Below are 18723 nucleotides of genomic sequence, written 5' to 3' on the forward strand. Positions count from 1 at the left end.
TTGAATTGATGACCTTATGGCCATGTTTGCGGATGATACAAAGATAAATGGCGAGACAGGGAGTGTTGAGAAAGCAGAGAGTCTGCAGAAAGACTTAAACAGATTAGGAGCATAAGCAAAGAAATGGCAGATGAAGTATAGTTTAAGGAAGAGTATGGTCATGTAGAAGGAATAAAGGATAGATTATTTTCTAAACAGAGTGAATTCAGAAATTGGAGGTGCAAGAGGACTTGGGAGTACTAGTGCAGGATTCTTTAACAGTTGACTTTCAGGTTAAGTCGGTAGTAAGGAAGGCAAATGCAATGTTAGCACATATTGAGAGAACTAGAATATAAAATCAAGGATCTAATGCTGTTGCTTTATACTGTAAGTCATTGGTCATACCCCACCTGGAGTATTGTGAGCAGTTTTTGGCTCCTTATCTAAGAAAGGATGTGCTGGCATTGGAAAGAGTCCGAAGAGGTTCATGAGAATGACTCTGGAACTGAAAATGTAACATATAAGGAGCCTTTGATGGTTCTGGGCCTGTACTCACTGGAGCTTAGAAGAATGAGGGGGGATGTTATTGAAGCCTTTCGAACATTAAAAGACCTAGACAAAGTGGACTTGGAAAAGAAGTTTCTATTGTGGGGAAATCTAGGACTAGAGGGTACTGCCTCAGAATAGAGGGACTTCCATTTAGAACAGAGGAGGAGGAATTTCTTGAGCCAGAGAGTAGCCAATCTGCGGTATTCATTGCCACAGATGGCTGTGGAGGCCAAGTCATTGGGTACAAAGCTGAGCTCAGCAGGCCTTTGATTAGTCAGGGCATCAAATGTAATGGGGAGAAGGCAAGAGAATAAAGTTGAAAGGGATAATCAATTAGCCAAGATTGAATGGCAGAACAGCCTTGATGGGCTGAATAGCCTGATAGTGCTCCTTTGTTTTACTGTCTTATATCTGAGTTTCCATTGAAATATAGAGAAAAATCTGTGTTCTGAAAGGTAATCGTTCTCAAAATTCAAATTAATTGCTGGATTGTGTTTGAAATACTAACACTTTTTATTGAAAGAGGAATTTCAACACAATTAATATTTAGAAATATTAAGCACAATAAAATACTGTAATTCAATAGGATATTACATAGAGTTACAGAGAACGTAGACTTCAGTATTCATCAGCCAAGTAGTTAGCAGTCTAAATGTGAGGAAATAGTGTCTAATTGGAAGTTGTTTGCTTTGTTTTGTTCTTAGTTCTTCTTCACATGTTTATAAGAAAAACAAAATGCATGTTTTGTTTCTCCCTATTATTAACCAAAAGTTCATTCCTAGTGGTCTTCCAGTCAGGCTAAATTGTTCTTCTAGGTTGGCAGTGAATTGTCAGTTCAAATGTGACAACTAGGTTCAAAAATCAGCTTGCTGTCAAGATTAAATATTTTTTTAAATAGATAGACAGAAACGTCTGGTGCAACCATGTGTTCTCTCTGTGCTCTTTATAATGAATAGTGATTTGGGAGAAATTTCTGAATTGGTGTGAAATATTTGAAAATATACAAAGCACAATATGTATTGAATTTGATTAAAAAAAATATTTTTGGAATGCTGCGCATATTTCCCTGTGAAAGTAATGTTGGGCTTCACAGACAAGAATATTTTTACCATTTTTTTCAGTAAATAAGGTTCACCTAGCATTGCCCTAAGTGGGCTTTCTCTAATTTTAATGCTGTGCCTCTGTTTCGCACTCCCTCAGTGAAGGAAATTGATTCCATCCAAGTAATTATTACCAAAAACATCCTCCAATACTTTATATAGATTACCCCTAAAAGACAGATGTGCCTTTATGTTACTAGTGCTCTTACATGGATCGTGGGAAAGGATTCATGATGCTGAGATACATCCAAGCATGTGCTGGGACACCTCATCAGTGATGTAACCGGGGGCCATCAGGTGTTTTGGCTCTTTCAACCTCATATACTCTCACCCTGGACACCCAGCCAGGATTGATCAGGCCCCGGCTTGTGTCTCAGCAGCATTGGTCCATGGGTCACACCCCTTGATCCATAGCCATCTGGAGGCTCCAACAGCAGCCTCTGTGGCAGATCTGATCGCTCATTTCTCTGTAGCCCCCATAATGCCAAGGAGAGAGTAGTTTCTGCACAGTGGCAGCCTGCAACACCTCTACACTCCACCTCTATAGGCTTCACCCCAGTCTCTGGCACTGCTGAATTGTTTGTTCCAGGAAGGAAGCAGATAGCACAGCTGCAGCCAACCAATAAAATTACAAGTTTATAGTTTTCCTTTGACCTTGTTCTTCTTGCCCTTTCAGGTTCGGAACCAGAACCTGTGCTTCAAAATACTGTAAAAGCAATGACTTCTGCATTGTATGCCTTGGACAGTGTGTACGTGTGTTGAGGAGAGTTGGTTTCAGCAGCAGAAGCAATGACCATGCAGACTGTTCTGACAATTTTTCTACCTGCATTGAATGAGCAGAGCGTATTCAATCACCTTCCTGTTTTGTACTTTGTAGATGACTGGGAATTAATGGAGAGTTTGGAAGTCTGTGAGTATTGCTGTATTGATTATGCCATTCCTATAGCAGATCCAATTAAACATCAGGTTAATGATTAACCCAAAGCTGTTGAGAGTGGTTGTCTCAGTAATGGCAGTGTCATTGAATATTGAAGAAAGTGGATAGGCATCTGATATCGTGTATGTTATTGTCTGGCACAAATGTGCTGATGTTACCTCTCACTTATAAGCCCAAGTTGGATGTTTTTCAGTTTCTCCTGTAGGTTGTAGCTTGCCTGAGATGATTGCAGTGCACACCATCATTTGCTCAAACAGTCCATATCACCTTGCACTGCCTGTGTATGGAGATGTATAATGCTTGGCCCAATAGGAAATCTGTTCCGTAAAAGCTCCTTAATGGAAAACAGAAAACAAAGTAAGAACATAAGATTTGTGCTTAGAGTTGCTAGGTTCTCGAGAACCCTACAAGTTCCGGGATACCCTGACCTGCATCAGCAAATAATTGCCACCTATTGTTTGTGCCTGGATGATATCTGAGAGTGCAGCTTTTAATGTTTGGTGCTTAGATCAGTGTAGCTCTGTCAGTGAATACTGAAGACAACACAATGCCACAGTTCCAGTAACCAGGGTTCAATCCCAACCTCGAGGAGTTTGCACATTCTCCCTGTGACCAGTAACTCCTGTTTCCTCTTTCGTCCCAAAGACAGACAGAAAGTAGGTTAATTTGTCACTGTATATTGGTATTATATTGGGTTGGGTGAGAGACAGTGCAAGTTGATAGAAATGCAAGGGTTGGTAAACAGGATTGGTGAAGGATTTCTGTAAATGGCAAGTCCCAGAAGACTGGAGATTAGCCAATGTTGTTGCTTCATTAAAGACAGGCAACAAGGATACACCATGAAATTATAGACTGGTGGACTGGTGAGCCTCACAGTGCTTATAAAATGTATTTGTCTCACCCCCCCCCCCCCCAACCCCTTGAAGTTTTAATGTCTTTTGTTTTACAACATTGAATCATGGTGGATTTAATTTGGCTTTTTTTCACACTGATTAACTGAAAAAGACTCTTTCATGTCAAAGTGAAAAAACATCTCTACAAAGTGATCTACAAAGTAATTATAAATATAAATATAGGGCAGAATTAAGGCCATTCAATGCACTGAATCTTCTCTGCCATTTCATCATGGCTAATCTATTTCCCTGTCAGCTCCAATCTCCCATCTTCTCGCTGTAACCTTTCAGACCCTGACTAATCAAGAGCCTATCAACCTCCACATTAAATATACCCAATGACATTGCCTCCACAGCTGCCTGTTGCAAAATTTCACTGATTCACCACTCTCTGGCTGAAGAAATTTCTCTTCATCTCCATTCTAAATGGACGTCCCTCTATTCTGAGTCTGAGCCCTCTGGTCCAAGACTCCCCCACCATGGGAAACATCCTCTCCATATCCACTCCATCAAGGCCTTTCAACATTCAATTGGTTTCAATGAGATCCCTCCCTCATTCTTAATTTCAGTGAGATTCCCAGGGCCATCTATCACTGCTAATATGTTAAGCTTTTCATTCCCAGAATTATTCTCGTGAACCTTTTCTGAACCCTCTCCAATGTCAGGACATCTTTTCTTAAATCAGGGCCCAAAACTGCTTACAATACTCCAGGTGAGGTATGACTACTGCTTTACAGTATAAGGCCACAGCATTATGTCCTTGTTTTTATATTCCAATCCTCTTGAAATGAATACTAATATTGCATTTCCTTCCTCACCACTGACTCAACCTGCAAGTTAACCTTAAAGGAATCCTGCAGTAGGACTTCCAAGTCCTTTGCACCTCAGAGTTTTGAAATTTCTCCATTAAAAAAAAAGTCCATGCTTTTGCATCTTCTACCAAAATGCATGACCATACACTTCCTGACATTACATTCCATTTGCCACTTCTTTGCCCATTCTTCTAATCTGTCCAGATCCTTCTACAGCTTCTCTGCTTGCTCAACACAACCTGTCCCTCCACCTGTCTTTGTATCATCCATAAACTTGGCCAGAAAACCATCAGTTCTGTCATGCAGGTCATTGACATATAGCATCAAAAGAAATGGTCCTAACATAGACCCTGCGGAACCCCACTAATCACCAGCAGCTAATCCGAAAAGGCTCCTTTTATTCCCGCCCTTTGCCATCTGCCAATAAGCCAATGATCTATCTATGCTAATATCTTTCCTGTAATTCCATTGGGTCTTATCTTGTTAAATAGCCTCATGTGTGTCACCTTATCAAAGGCATTCTGAAAGTTCAAGTACAAAACATCCACCGCTTTTCCTTTGTCTATCCTGCTTGTTATTTCCTCAAAGAATTCCAACCGATTTGTTAAGCAAGATTATCCCTTCGCTACAATGTGTATCATTGGATGTTAAGTTCCCAACATTGATTTTCTATCAGCCAATACTCAGTGATGCCCACAATATCATTCCTACCAATCTCTCACTGTCCAACAAGATCATATATTTTATTACGTATACAGTGTGCATTCAAATATAACACCTTCAATCCTGTATTCAGCACCCTTTTTGATGTTGTCTGCATGTTACCCTGCAACTCATCCCACTGACTACAATTTTGCTCTATCATCTGCATGTCCTCTTCAGTTTCCTCTATGAGCTAAAGGTCATCAACTGCATCTCCAGTTCCTTAACACATTCCCTGAGGAGCTGCAGGTCGAGGCACCTGATGCAGACATGGTTATCCGGGAGGCTGAAGGTCTCCCTGACCCAAGTCTCACACAAATAAGATAACACAACCCCTGGAGACATCTTCACTTCTCTAACTATTCACTAACAGACAAAGAATCAAGAATGAAAAGGAAGAAACTTACTAGACACATACCTCGCCGAAGCCTGATGAATCAAAGCCTTCCCACTTTACCCCTTGTCTACTCCGCTTGTCCCTACCTTATGCTTATTTGCCCAAAACAGTGGATCGTGACTGCGCTGCCGAAAAATGCCGAAATACTGAGAAAGCTGTTTTTAAATCCTGTGAAGGTTTCTCGACCTGTGTGAGGCCTCCTGCACAGATTTGACTATGACTGCGCCACTGAAAAAAGCCGAAATCCTGTGAAAGCTCCTTTTTTAAATCTCTTGCTCCCCTCCTGTGCCAAAGCAACTGCAAATACATGGCTGAGAAAAAAAAATCACATTGGATCCATGGTGAGTTGAGAAGTTGAAATAAAATTAGGTTGGTCATAGAAGATAAAGAGCAGTAGTGGAAGGGGATTCCTCAGACTGTACGTCTGTGAGCAGTATTGTTCTACATGACCAGTACTGAGACCCCTGTTGTTTGTGATATATATGTAAATCACCTGGATGAAAACATAGGGGTCTGATTAGGGAGTCTGCAGACTACAAAAAATGGTGGATTTGTTGACATTGAGGAAGGTTGTCAATAAATTCAGCAAGGTATAGATTAGAGGGAAATTTTGTTGGAGAAATGGCAAATAAAGCTTAATCTAGACAAGGTGGTGCATTTTGAGAGATAAAATGTAAGAAAAAACTATATAGTAAATGGCTGGATCTTTAGGACCATTGATGTGTAAAAGTATCTTGGGATGCAAGTCCATAGCTCCCTGAAATTGCAACACAAGTGGTCAGGGTAATAAAGAGGACATATAGCATGCTCGCAGTCATCTTTGGGTCATTGAATATAAAAGTCAGGAAGTCAAGTTGCAGCTGTATAAATATTAGTTAGGCCACATTTGGAGTATTATATACAGTTCTGGTCACCACGGTTCTGGAAGATGAGGTGGCTTTGGATAGAGTGTAGAGGAGGTTTACCAGGATGATGCCTGCATTACAGCTGTAAGGAAGGATTGGACAAACTAGGATTGTTTAGATGGATAGATACTTTATTGATCCCGAGGAAATGACATTGCAAGAGTAGCATTACATCTGCACAGGTATAAATATTAGAAGAGAAGTAGAAATAATAGAAAATAAGTTATCACAAATAGTCTAACAGGAGGGGGGCCGGTCATCACTTCCCCAGCTATAGGTTGACTCATTATAGAGCCTAATGGCTGAGGGTAAGGATGACTTCATATAGTGTTTTTTGGAGCAGAGCAGTTGGCTTAGTTTATTACTAAAAGTGCCTCTTCTGTGCAGCCAAGTTGGCATACCAAGGGTGAGAAACATTGTCCAGAATTTCCAGGAATTTCTGAAAGGTCCTTAGTTCTACCACAGCCTCCAGTGTGTCCAGTTTGACTTCTATAACAGAGCTAGCCTTTCTAATCAGAAACAGAGCCTGTTTGCATCATCTATGTTGATGTCATTACTCCAGCACACCACCACATAGAAGATTGTACTGGTGCCAACATGGTAGAACATATGAAGCAGAGGTCTGCATACTCCAAAGGACCTCAGTCTCCTCATGAGGTAGAAGTAAGTCTGGCCCTTCTTGTACACAGCCTTTGTGTTGGTGCTCCACCCAAGTCTGTCATCCAAGTGCACCCTCAGTACTTGTAAGTCCTCACCACATACACGTACTCACCATCAATAGTAACAGGGAGCGGTGCAGGCTTAGTCTTCCTAAAGTCCATCACCATCTCCCTTGTCTTACTGATGTTGAGCTACAGATGTTTCAGCTTACACCATTTGACAAAGTCCTCCACCAGGGCCCTGTGTTCATCCTCCCGTCTTTCCTTTGTACACCCAATTATTGCTGAGTCTTCAGAGAATTTCTGCAGATGGCATGACTCAGTGTTGTATCTAAAGTCTGAGGAATACAGGGTAAACAGGAAGGGAGGCAATACAGTCCCCTGTGGGGCTCCAGTGCTGCTTATAGCCATGTCTGACACAGCTCTGAAGCCGCACAAACTGTGGTCTGCCAGTCAGGTAGACTGTGGAGTGTCTAAGGCTGAGGGAGAATCTGATACAAGCAATTAAATTATAAGAAGCATGGACACAGTGGATAGTCAAAGTCTTTTCCTTGTAATAGAGGTATCAGAACCCAGGACCCTATGGGTTCAATATAAGAGGAAGAAGTTTTAAGAATGGTGGAAGGGGTAAGCTTTTTACACCCTCGGTGGTTAATAGCTGAAACTCATTGACAGAGGAGATGTGGAATCAAATACTATCACTGTGTTTAAGAGATATTTAGAGGGTGGAACTGGACTCTCTGATGGTGGTGTCTGAAAAGAGGATGCTGTCCAAGTTACATGCCATCTTGAACAATGACTCACATCCACTGCATAATGTACTGGTTAGGCACAGAAGTACATTCAGCCAGAGACTCATTCCACCGAGATGTAACACTGAGCGTCATAGGAAGTCATTCCTACCTGTGGCCATCAAACTCCCTTGGAATGTCAGACACCCTGAGCCAATAGGCTGGTCCTGGACTTATTTCCACTCCGCATGATTAACTTATTATTTAATTATTTATGTTTTTATATTGCTATATTTCTACACTATTCTTGGTTGGTGCGACTATAACGAAACCCAATTCCCCTCGGGAACAATGAAGTATGTCTGTCTGTCTGACCAACACTCAAATAGAAAACATCAAAGGATACAGATCTCAGGTGGACAAATGGGTTTAGTGTAAATGGTTGGCAGAGGCATCATTGGCCAAATGGCCTGTTCCTATGTTGTAATTTCAGTATTCCGCAGGTGGTTGACAGTCAGTATAGACTGGGTGAGATAAAGGAAAAGTTTTTGTGATCCTATGGGCCTGAGAAAACCTGATCTTTCTGATCTGTGTAGACTGCAAGTATCTATGTGAACAGAAAAATGTTTGTCCATTTGGGTGCCCGCACTGCTAGTAAGTGCTCATTCACAGTCAGTGTGTAACTTGATTTGTGAATTCCAGAGTAGATATTCAAAGTACATCATATCATCACACCTCCTCACACATAGTCCTTTAGGCAACTTCCTTTCCTATTAATTTCATAGTTCAGCCTCATTAGATTATTTTCTTGTACTAGAACCCTGAGCCAAACCTCTTCTGCCCTTTTTGCCAATAACATAAGTGAAACTGAAGTCTGAGCATCTCAACTGTGTATTTCTTCCTGAAGTATACTCCCTGTGCAGTAAGGCACATGCAATAACTTCTACTGGCATGTATTTGTCTTATGCTACGTTATTTTGCAAAACTTTTAAGTATATCTCTATCTGCAGCAAGCATATTTTTCTTTATGTATTGTGACAGTTTTGCAATGGCATCTTGACTTACTTTTCAAGCTGTGAAACCTCTCCTGTACCTCCCATTAGCCTACCTTTACATAAAATGTGACATAATTCGCTGCACTTTGTCTCCAAACCAACACAGAGCTTCCCCTCTGGATTAGAAGTACGTTCTCTATTCTCAGTGCACCAATTAATGAAAGAAATTTATAAATTTGCTGCTGAATCACTTCCCAAAAGGTGGATGAGGTCAAGGATCAGAAGAAAACTTACTGAATAGTTTGATGGGTCATATGTTTCTCCAGCAGCTGAACACCTGCTCCAATATTTTTATGTTCTATAGCTATATTAATTGACTTTTTAAAATATTTATATTGTTTGCAAAAATATTAGTTACTCAAAAAAACTATTGAAAGAACATTTCTATGGATATACCATGACTGGCCAGTTCTTTATCATTACTAGTATTACAGAATCGTAACATGGTTTCAGCATAGAAGGAGGACATTCAGCTCATCGATTCTGTACTGGATCAATGAAAGAACAATGCAGCTGGTCTCACATTTTCAGTCTCTTTCCAAAGCCCTTGCGTTCCTCTCTGATATTTATCCAGCTCCCTTAGATTACTTGCTTTGAATCTGCCTTAACTACCAGATACTTGATTTATTCCTACTATCTTTTTTTTTGAACAAGGATGTAACATTTTCAGTTCTCTGGCATAACCTTGGATCCTTTAAATCTGCAGAAAGGTATCCACATTAAAATCCTGAATATGCAATATATTTATTGTGAGATATCAAAATCTACCTTTTTGAAATAAAGCACTGTAAGGATAGTCAAGCTGTTTGAAAACCAAGTTTCTTTATTCTTTTGGGATGAACATATCCCTTGAATTATTCTGTGTTTATTCCCTGCCCAATTACTGGTTCCAAAGAGGTCTCTTCACCATTGACCCTGACCATCAATTTTCTGCTTGAGGAAATAAGTATAAAGGCAACACAGCAACAGACCCATGCAGGGAAACTGTGTTCTTAGACAATGTTATGATGGAATGGCATAAATGTATTAGGCAACCCATTTTAGGATGATCCATGCCGAGTGCTGTCAGCTGTTGAAGCTTGCTTCCCTGCAATGATACTCAGCCTCAGAAGGCTTTTTTATTCAGAGGTCAGGTTTAGAATTGTATGAGATTAATCTGATAAGGGCACTGCTGCTTCTAATCGGACTGATGGGACAAATGCAGTAGTGAGGTGAGAGTCAACAGCCGGTGAATTATTGTGGTGTGATGGACTACCTTGGAGCTTGAGTAATCAAAGAGATAGCACTCACATCCAAAATTATTCTGGCATTTTTATTCATCAACAGCCTGTCCAGTCTTTGTGTATGACTCTGGCTCAGCCCCCATACAGAATAAAGCACTCAGAATTATTTTCTGAAATTAAATCACAATAGGGGTTCAACTTGGGTTCGCCTTTTCACTCACTGAAATTAAAGCACATTTATTCTCTACAGTAGCCCAGCCTTTAATTTAAACAGAATCCACAAAAGTACAGCAGAACCATTTCACAATCATTTCTCCAAGGAAAACATGCTCTGAAAATGAACTTTTTTGAAGTAACATTGCAATAATAACAGAGATGGTTTAATCAATGATAAAAGCAACATATTTTATTTAAAACATCCAATGTTCTGTTAATAAATTTTACTATTTTTCAGAACTTTGATCCATAGAATAGTGGTGGTATAAAACGTGAATGTGGGAGTGGATTGAATGACTCTATATAATTATTGAAGTGGATCAGATTTTGTATTGTTTGACTAGTATCTAAAAGTTAGCCAAATAGATCACTTCCTTATTTTGTTATAATCATAAGTTTAAATTATCTTTTTGAGTTAGCTTGATGATATTTTGACCTAGCACAATTTAAGTAAATTTCTTACACAAAAATCTTTTCTCCCGCTTACTCCCTTCCAACCACACTGTACTCTTTTACTGTCAAATGTATTTTTCTTGCATTTCAGATATTTATTTAACATAAACTTCTGTTTGAATTTGTAAAATTTATAGATAAAGACTTAAGATGCTCAACATTATTCCTCATGGAAAGTCCTTTATTTGAGTGAATAATACGATGGAAAGAAATAGTAAAATCTTTTTTTTTTAAAAAGTCCTTCTGCACTTAAGTGTTTCTATAGTGATCGTGAAAAATACTTTGGCAGTACTACAGTAATCAGAAATCATTTTATATTTTTCTTAACTTCTGCAACAATTTATATCAAAGTGCTTATCTAAAACCTTTTTTTAGAATGTAACTACTATTTGAGTGAGATGATTTTCTTTGCAAAGTGGATTACTTCATTCTACATTTTCAGATTTTTCTAGTTGTGTAAATGGTGATCAATTATACCTTTGCATGTACTAAAGAGGAAAATATGATTTTTGATTGTTCAAATATGTTCTGTGCTGATCATTTGAAATCTATTTTAATTCTCATACATGCAAACATATTTATGTTTGAATAAAGTCTGCATTTTAAGTAATTAAGAAATTTCCAGGTGCTCACTAATGCTTTCAATTTCTCCGGAAATAATATTTGAATGTGTGGCCTTTCTGAATATGTAGCAATTTTGACAGACAAATTCTGTCACAATCAAAAATATCTTTATATCAAATTGCATTTAAAATTTTTCTCATACTGACTACAATGAACAGAGATGGTCTCAACAATGTTAATTATCCTAAGGAAAATAGGAGGTAGTGACCTTCTTTAACAAAACACGTAGGCCCCACTCATATCAAAAATATCATATAACAAAATAGTATTATTTCAATCAGAAATGCATTGCCAGTTTATTTTTAATAGGTTGGAACTTTTACTGCAAAATCTATAGTATGCTATCACTAATATTTTCATTTTTCCATTGATATTATTTATCACACAAGAACTAGTGGATTTCTTCAACTCATCACAGCAGGAAGTGCTTTCTCTTATTTCTTAAAACACTTCTCCAGCTTTGGAATATGTTTTTTGAAACTTCTCAAAAAGGTAGACAGATGTGAAAACAGTTTTGAATGGCTAGAAAGAGAAAACAAAAACATCATTAGCAAAACAGTATCTAGTCATAGATGCTTCAGCTATGATGTTCAGACTGCAAATAGTTTAGTAAATAACATACAATATAAAACACACTAAATCAAAGATATATATTGAATTTGATAATATTTCTGATACTTGCATCCCCAAATTAACTACATTGCATTCATTAGTTGCTGCACATCAAAATATAGTACTTATTTTGCTGAAATAAATTGTCTATATGTTAATTTTGTTCATATATTTTCACGTAAATATATATGTTCAATTAAAATTTAAATTCATTTAGAGTAATCATTTAAATAGATTTTAGAGTTAAAGCAAGAAAATGCAAATAGAGATATACTTGGTATTTTTGTGTAAAGCATTTTCTACATAATGAAACATAGGCTTCAATCTGGAGACATAAGTAACTACAGATTCTGTGGCTTAAACTGAACCTTTGTAGCTGACCTCTAAGTTGAAACTTAAGACCTGTGCTAATATAACAAAAAGCTACAACAGTTTTATTGAGAAAATTATTGTCACATGCAAAAGCTTGATTGTTTAATTTAATTGCCAGTTTAACTGTTTAATCATGTAGAAGCTTAAGCTTGATGTTTAATCTTAAAAGATTTCCAGATGTCTTCCAATTTCTGATGTTCAACCGCCATACTGTATAGGACAGGATACTGGTATTAACAAACAATGACATTCTATCCTATTTCTAAATATCTTCTTCAAAGACCAAACAAATTAGAATGTAGAAATTGGGTTAGACAATAAAGCCATAAGATATAGGAACAGAATTAGTTCATTCAGCCCATTGAGTCAACTCTACCATTCGATCACAGCTAATGCATTTTTCCTCTCAACCCCATTCTCATGCCTTCTCCCTTTTGATGCCCTGACTAATCAAGAACCAACTTCCACTTTAACTATACCCAATGATTTGATCTCCACAGCTATCTACAGCAATGAATTCCACAGCCTCACTACCATCTGGCTAAAGAAATTCCTTCTCATCTCTGTTCTAAAGGGATATCCTTCTGTTCTGATATGGCTCTCTAATCCTAGACTCTTGCATTATTAGAAACATCCCCTCCATGTCCACTCTATCTAGGCTTTTCAATATTTCATAGGTATCAATGAAATCCCCCCTCATTCTTCTAAACTTTAGTGAGTACAGGCTCAGTCATTAAATGCTCCTCATACATTAACCCTTTTATTTCTAGGATCATTTTCAAAAACATTTGACCCAAGACTCAGAAAAGATTGAACAGATTTAGGTAAGGTGATAGAAGATATCTAAAATGAAGAGGCATCATTGAAAGTATTGTAAGTAATGTTAAAATTTCCAATCAATTATGCAGGCAAAGAGGTAAACCCGAAGAAAACCTGAGCTGAAGGGAAAGAAAGTATGACAGTAGCCTATCCAATTCAGGTAATGTGTACTATCAGAGCAATGCTTGAGTGAGTTATGAATGTCATCTATCAGAGCATAGTACATCGCGATGTAATTTTCAAGCTATATAATTCATGCAAGGTAAAACTATTTTAAAGAGAAACCATAATAATAGGAAACTTAGCTAATAGTTAGTAGAGCTGAAAGAAGGGAGTGGTTTGATGCCTGAGAACAGTAGGTCATTGCCTTTTGCCAAGCTGTTAAGCCAGTACTAAAATTACATAATACATATCACCAGAATAAGCACTTTGGTTTGTTGTTTGCTGCTGTGTACACCATAGACTGAAATTCTCTGAGTTTCCCTCAACTCCCATTGTGAGATGAGTGGAAACCCATTGAATTTCTGATAACATTAATCTAATAGGACTGAAATGGGTTTCTTTCAGTTTTCTTGTTTTACCTTCACTATTTGTACCTTAAACCTGAGGAGTTTGACTGATATTTTATTTTAGTTGAAGTGGTTAACCTGTTAATTCCATTAGGAATTCCAAGAGCACAACGCCTATTATTTGGAAAGGCTTTAGCTTCCATAACTATTTAAAAATTAGTGCATTGTAAAAATACTACAATATACTCAGCAAGATAGTGATAGGAAGAAAAGACAGAGAGTGGGAGTATTGATTAAAAAGAATATTACAGTACATCATCAGTATATTAATGAATAGAGTTCATATCTATAATTCCCTGTAAGTGGCAACACAGGTAGTTTTGATGGTGAAAAAAAATGAATGGCACGCTTGCCTTTATAGGCCAAAGCGCAGGACATTCAAGTTGGGGCTTCATGTTACACTAGTTAGACTGCACTTAGAATATTGTGTGCCGTTCTGGTTGCAACACTACACGAAGGATGTAATTGTGCTGAAGAGAGTACAGAGGAAGCTTAGGAGAATGCTGTCTGGATTGGAAAACTTGATTAATATGAAGAAATAGTTTAGGCTGGGCTTTTCTCATTGGAGTGAAAGAGTGTAAGAGACGACTTGAGACGTATACAAAATTATAAGTGGTATGAATACTCTAGATACCAGAACCTTTTCCTCGTGGTAGGGTTATCAAAAATGGGAAAGCATTGGTTGGATGTAAGAGGATGAAGTTTCAATGGGGATATACACTAGGTGGTTACTTTATTACGTACACCTGCTCACTAATGTAAATATCTAATCAGCAACAACTCAAAGCATAAAAGCATGTGCACATGGTCAGGGGGTTCAGTTGTTGTTCAGACCAAGCATCATGTGACCTAAGTTACTTTGACAGTGGAATTATTGTTGGTGCCAGGCAGTGTGGCTTGAGTATCTCAGAAACTACTGATCTCCTGAGATTTTCACGCACAACAGTCACTAGAGTTTACAGAGAATGGCGTCAAAAACAAGAAAGGCAACCAGTGAGCAGCAGTCCTATGGGGAAAAACGTATTGTTAATGAGAGAAGTCTGAGTAGAATGGTCTAGGAAGACAACGGTAACTCAAAGGGGTGCAGACAGCACATCGAACCTTGAAGTAGATGGGCTAAAGCAGCAGAAGACCACAAACATACAGTCAGTGGCCATTTTATTAGGTACAGCAAGTCCCAAATTATGTGGCCATTGAGTTTCAGGGAAAAGTTTTTTTTACATCTAAGAGTTGTTGACATTAGAACACAACAACAGAGGAGATGGTGGAGTCAGATAGTATTATTACAATTCAAAACACAATTTAATTAATGTACGTGTTTGATTATGAATATAGGGTGCTGTGATTGCAAGAGTGATTTTAAATAGTAATTTAAATAGTATTTGGTACTATTCTATCTTTTTTTGGATTTATAATATATATCCTCATGTACTCTGTAGTCTGTGTAAAAATTAATAAAAATATTGAAAAAGAAAGAAACACTGTTTTAAAAAAAATTAGAAAAGTAGAAAGGCATTGAAGGACACAGACCAAAAGTAGACAAATGGAATTAGTGTAATTTGGTCTGATGGGCTGAAGGGTGTGTTTCTATGCTATACAACTCTATAACTCTAATATTGAGTATTTTTACTTTCAGTATGAAAGACCTGATTTCTCTGTTTGTCTTTCCCTAAGAGCTGCCAAGCTTTCTGAGTATTTTCATTTTTATTTCAGATTTCTTGCATCTTTCTGTTTACAGTTAAGAAACAATAGTTTCTTATAACAATAAGAGACAATGTACTTATGCAACTGGGGCTATTCTACAAGTTGCAAACTAATGCAACGGATATTGAGGAGCAAATTTGCAGATAAAGCAAAGATGTACTTGTGATAATGTGGAGTTCAACTGTCCAATTAAGTTGCATAAAAGTTGATATTTACAAAGAAAAGTTCTTTTGAACATCCATGTAAACAGATGAATGTGAATTTACTGGTCATTTCAGATAGAAGCATGTATCTGTAGCATGTGCCCTAGAAATCATGTTATCACAAAAGAGTACATGTCTCTATGAATATCATCCAAGAATGGATGAAGATGCTGATAAAGGCAAAAGCCTCAAAAATTCCAAGTAGCAATGTCTTAATAGTTCTGTTCACTTGTTAACAGGATTATATACTGTGGACTTGGAAAAAATGGGTAGTTTGCAAAAATAGTGTTATATTAATGTCTATTTTCATTATTGTTTTCTTCCCTTGCCCTTTTGGCTTTATGTTACAGGTTTATTTGGAAAATTCAACCTCTACTTGGGTAGTTGAAATCCACACTGTCTATGTTTTGTACAGTTTGGCATTACATGTCCCCTTCATCCCCCACTCCCCATTGTCATCACTCCGGTTTCTGCTTTTGTATGCCTTGGAACCAGATCAACAAGCCTAGAGACTTGAAACTTAGGACTTCTAAGGGCATGCATGTAAGGGCCAAGTGGTGGGGAGAGAAGGACAGAACCAACTAAAATGGGAGCCATGAGTTTGAAGGTTGAGAGCTTTTGGTTGATATGCATATGCCTCCTTAACCACTCCTATTGCTTCAAGGATTTGTGACCTCCAAAATCTCACTGCCCTTCCATACTTATTCCCTTATTTACCTTCCTTGGATGCACAATCTCACACTTCTCTGCACTGATTTCCAATTGTCCTACAGATCTTTGAAATTATTTGGCCATTGAAAAGACCATGGTTGATTTGCCCTTAGCTTCACTTCCACTTCTCTGTCTGTCACCATAAACTTTGACAATCCTTTAGTCTAAAGCTGTGCCTATTTCAACCATGAGCACAATCAATGATACAAATCTTTACAACTCTCTGGAGTAAAGAACTCAAGAGTTCTCAAATATTGACGTTTAATTTTGAAACCATTGTTCTCTTCCTTTAGGAAAGTAGAGATAGGAATAAAGAGGGAATTCCAAAAGTTATATTGCCATTCAATGGTGGAGCAATGACTTTACAAGTGGAGAAGAGGCCAGAGTTAGAAATTATATTTGGGAGTGTAAAGTGAAGATTAATGAGATGAAGAACACAGTGATTTCTTAAATGTCCTGATTCAATTTTCTCCTGCAAATTAGACCACTTTCATGTGCATCAAATGCACATTTGTACTCTGTGAAGTTTTCATTGAACATGGGAAATCTGTCAAGAATTGATGTGCAGATTTTTTCCAGTTATTTAAGCTTCGTTGACAAATGCAATGTTGGTATTTACTTCAAGGGAAATAGAATATAAAAATAAGGAGACAATGCTGAAGCTTTATAAGACACTAGTCCAGCCACACATGGAGTATTGTCAACAGTTTTGGGCCTCTTATCTCAGAAAGGAAGTACAGAGGAGCTTCATAAGGATTATTCTGGGAATGAAGGGGTTAACATATGAGAAGTGTTTAGCAGTATTGGGCCTGTATTCACTGAAATTTAAAAGAATGTGGGGGATCTCATTGAAATCTACCAAATGTTGAAAGGACTGATAGGGTGGATGTGGGGAGGATGCTTCCTTTGGTGCAGGTATCCAGAACTAGAGGGCACAGCCCCCAAATTGAGGTGCAACCTTTTAGAACAGAAGTAAGAAGTTTTTTTTTTAGCCAAAGAGTGGTGAATCTGTGGCATGCTCTGCCAGAGACTGCAGTGGAGGCCAGGTCCACGGGTTTATTTAAAGCAAAAGCTGATAAGTTTCCTGATTGGTCGGGGCATGAAGGCATATGGTGAGAGGGCAGGTGTATGGCATTGAATAGGATCCAGGATCAGCTATGATGACATGGCAGAGCAGACTTGATGGGTTGAATGGCATAATTCTGCTCCTATGTCTTATGGTCTGATTTTAAATGACTGTCAACAAGCAATCCATCGGTTAGGCTACAATGAGGCTGTTAGTCAGGGCAGCCGGCCTTCCTCCACTCCTATATGAAGCTTACTGGACATCATGAGAATTAAAAGAATTGAAATGATCAACGTCCCAACTCTGGAAAATCATCTGGGGTCAAGAATGCCACCATGTGGTGCAGATCTTTGCTATCTAGCTTGAGATATCTACCCATATTGCACAAAAATATGGAGTCCAAATTTATATCTAATTTTTTATCCTGCTTGATTTATCCTGTTCTTGTACTTTTCTATTATGTAGTTCCCATGTCCATGCTTAATTTTGTACCCTGGAGCTCCAAAGGCCCTCAACATTTTACTGTTGCAGATGTTCCATCAAACAGATGGCCTACAGATTGGACGACTCTTCCAAAATCATTAAATTTAGTAGTACAGTAAGATTGTCTGTGATTTCTTGTCGCAATATGCGGGTGATGAAGTCTGCTGAGCTCTGGCAAAAGTGCTTCAGTTAGTATATTAGCTGCTCAGTGTGTCACATTTAAGTTCTATATATTAAGAAACTGCAAGATACTACACTGAAACCTGAGCAATAAAAAGGCTACTTGCCAGCTGTGTATTCCATAAGAGGTGACTAAGAAAACAAGGACCTGTTCGACAAAAACAGTAGGGTGCTTGACTTTTATTAGACAGCACAGCCAAATTCAACCCATTCACTTAAACTGGCAGAAAATCATAGGATGTTTTGTTCAGGGACAGGAATCCTGGTCCATAATGTCAAATAGTATGCTTTACTTACAATATTTGCAATTTATATTTAAGGTACAGCTGTGGAAATAAAATGAACATGATAGTTCAGTTGAAAATAAGTTCTGTTCCATAAAGATGATAAACTCACAGATAAATGATTGTGAGTAACCCGGTTTAGTTTTAAAAGCAACATTAAAATCTTACTTTAGAACTGTAATAGTGTATTATTACCTTCTAAAATAGCTGAATATAAGGTCTAAAACTCTAATAAGGGGTAGATCTGATCAGACAATTTATAAAAGGCTGTAGTGAATGTTATAATGTAAGAATAAGGTGTTACAGTCATATCAATATGAGTTCTTAATCTTGCTATGCTTTTGAGGACAGGTGCTAACTAGAGGCTAGTACCTTGTGGCATTAGGGAGGGTTAATCACCAAGTGAGCCATCCTGCAGATGCTCTTTGTAGTTAGCTGAAGAGCAAAATAGACAGAGGGGTCTTGGACTAGTTTGCCCACTTGTT

The 18723-nt window shown here is 38.0% G+C and overlaps 1 protein-coding gene across 1 annotated transcript in view; it reads right to left on the reverse strand.

The window, feature by feature from the left end:
• Window positions 1-10333: 10333 nt before the first annotated feature.
• Window positions 10334-18723, reverse strand: part of spata17 (spermatogenesis associated 17) — a 264787-nt gene continuing 256397 nt past the window's right edge. The window contains exon 10 of the mRNA XM_059985846.1: window positions 10334-11757. Within this exon, the coding sequence (XP_059841829.1) occupies window positions 11677-11757 (81 nt within the window). The 3' untranslated portion in view covers window positions 10334-11676. The remainder of the gene's footprint in view (window positions 11758-18723) is intronic.

This window comes from Hypanus sabinus, chromosome 12, assembly GCF_030144855.1.
Source record: "Hypanus sabinus isolate sHypSab1 chromosome 12, sHypSab1.hap1, whole genome shotgun sequence".
Classification (NCBI taxonomy): Eukaryota; Metazoa; Chordata; class Chondrichthyes; order Myliobatiformes; family Dasyatidae; genus Hypanus; species Hypanus sabinus.